Raw genomic sequence first — 2,347 nt, forward strand, 5'->3', positions numbered from 1 at the left:
GAGAATGAGAATCCTTATACTCACATCAAGGATTTTGAAGAGGTTTGTCATACATTTCATGAGGGAAACACATCCATTGAGCTTATGAGATTGAAGCTTTTTCCATTCACATTGAAGGATAAGGCTAAGTTGTGGTTCAACTCATTGAGGCCCCAAAGCATAAGGTCATGGTTGGAACTACAAACAACCTTCTTGAAGAAATTTTTTCCCATATATCACACAAGTGGCTTGAAAAGGCAAATTACCAACTTTGTGGCATTGGACAATGAAAAATTTTATGCTTGTTGGGAAAGATATATGGAAGTAGTCAATGCTTGTCCTCATCATGGTTTTGACACATGGATGTTGGTGAGTTACTTCTATAAGGGCATGTCGCCAACTATGAAGCAATTGCTAGAAACCATGTGTGGAGGTGACTTTATGAGCAAAAGTCCCGATGAAGCTTTTGAATTTTTGAATTATGTGGCTGAAATATCAAGGTCATGGGATGAGCCACATGAAAGGGATTTACACAAGTCCAAGTCTCGAAGCAATTCAAAAGGAGGAATGTATATGTTGAATGAAGATGTTGATCTACAAGCTAAAATGATAGCTTTGACAAAAAGGCTAGAGGACCTTGAAGCTAAGGGATTTTATGAGGTGAATGCAATATATGATAATCCAATTTACATGGAGCAATGTTCTAATTGTCAATCTATAGAACATGAAGTGAATGATTGTCCTACAATACTAGCCATGGGGGAAAGACTTATTGATAATCATCCAAACATGTCATGGAATTGTGGACAAGAGCAATTTTCTTCAAGCCAATACTCACAAAGCCAACAATTCATGGAAGACTCTCCACAACAAGTTTCTTTGGTTGAGCAAGCTATTGTAAACTTGAGTAAAATTTTGGGTGATTTTATTGGTGATCAAAAGAATATCAATATTCAAGTAAACCAAAGGATAGATCATGTGGAGACATCTTTCAATAAAAAATTTTGATAGCTTGCAAACCAATCTCACATAAAAGATCGATAATATGTAGCTTGCTATTTCTAAACTCACAAGTATGCATACGGTGCAAGAAAAAGGAAAATTCTCTTCACAATCCCAACAAAGTCCAAGTGGAGCCCATGAAATTGGAAAGACAAGTGAAAGTTCTATTGAGAAGGATGAAGTCAAAGCAGTCATTACCTTAAGAGGTGGTAAGCAAGTTGATCAACCTATGCCAAAACCAAAAGAGAATAAAGGAGAGGAACAAAAGGAAAATGTGAAAGAACAAGAAAAATGGAAAGAGGTGAATGAGGATGATAGATCAAAGGAAGATGAGATTGTTAAAGAAGAGATTAAGAAGAAAGATATGCTCTTAGCTCCACCTTTTCCCAAAGCTCTTCAATCCAAGAAAATGGTAAATAATGCTCCAGAAATTTTTGAAGTTCTCAAGCAAGTCAAAGTCAATATACCACTCCTTAACATGATAAGACAAGTTCCAGCCTATGCCAAGTTTCTTAAGGATTTGTGTACCATAAAGAGAGGGGTGCATTTGAAAAAGAAAGCTTTCTTGACTGAACAAGTTAGTGCAATCATCCAATGCAAGACTCCAATCAAGTACAAAGATCCGGGGTGTCCAACTATCTCGGTGAATATTGGCAACACTTTTGTAAAAAGAGCACTTTTAGACTTGGGGGCAAGTGTGAATCTTCTTCCTTACTTGGTATATAAGCAATTGGGGCTTGGAGAACTAAAGTCTACTTCCATCACACTTTCATTGGCGGATAGATCGGTTAAGTTTCCAAGAGGAATCATCGAAGATGTGTTGATTCAAATCGATAACTTCTATTATCCGGTTGATTTTGTGGTGCTTGATACGGAAAAAAGAACTAGTGGACTCAACCATGTTCCTATTATACTTGGCCGACTTTTCTTCGCCACAGCAAATGCATTGATTAATTGTCGAAGTGGGGTGATGCAACTTACCTTTGGTAACATGACAATTGAGCTGAACATTTTTCATTCATGTAAGAAGCATGGTACCAAAGAGGATGAGGAACTTAAGGAGGCTTATTTGATTGAATTGCCTATGGAAGAGCTAGAGAAAGAAAAAGTTGAAGATAATTTTTCAAAACTCGGTGAAGTAATTTCCAATGAACGGATTGAAGTTTGGAGGATCAATGAAGAAATTCAACCTTTGAAGTTAATGAAATGGTCTTTCAGCTTCAAGAAAGTGAAAACCATGAAGCATGGTGTGCACAATAATCCAAAGACCATGAAAAAGAAGATCAAGGAATGGCATGACCAACTTATTCAAAAGAACAAGTTCAAAGAAGGCTATTTCAAGCCATATCTTTCCAAGAAAGCTTAA

General features: G+C 36.8%; 1 protein-coding gene across 1 annotated transcript; it reads left to right on the forward strand.

Moving 5' to 3' along the window:
• The first annotated feature begins 1,390 nt into the window (after positions 1-1,390).
• On the forward strand, positions 1,391-2,347 carry LOC117917081. Its single transcript, XM_034833307.1, has one exon. The coding sequence runs from the start codon at positions 1,391-1,393 to the stop codon at positions 2,345-2,347; it is 957 nt and encodes a 318-aa protein (XP_034689198.1).

Source organism: Vitis riparia, chromosome 6 (genome assembly GCF_004353265.1).
Source record: "Vitis riparia cultivar Riparia Gloire de Montpellier isolate 1030 chromosome 6, EGFV_Vit.rip_1.0, whole genome shotgun sequence".
NCBI classification, from domain to species: Eukaryota; Viridiplantae; Streptophyta; class Magnoliopsida; order Vitales; family Vitaceae; genus Vitis; species Vitis riparia.

Coding starts and splice junctions, on each gene's coding strand:
- LOC117917081 (XM_034833307.1), top strand. CDS start 1,391: ATGGTAAATAATGCTCCAGAAATTTTTGAAGTTCTCAAGCAAGTCAAA.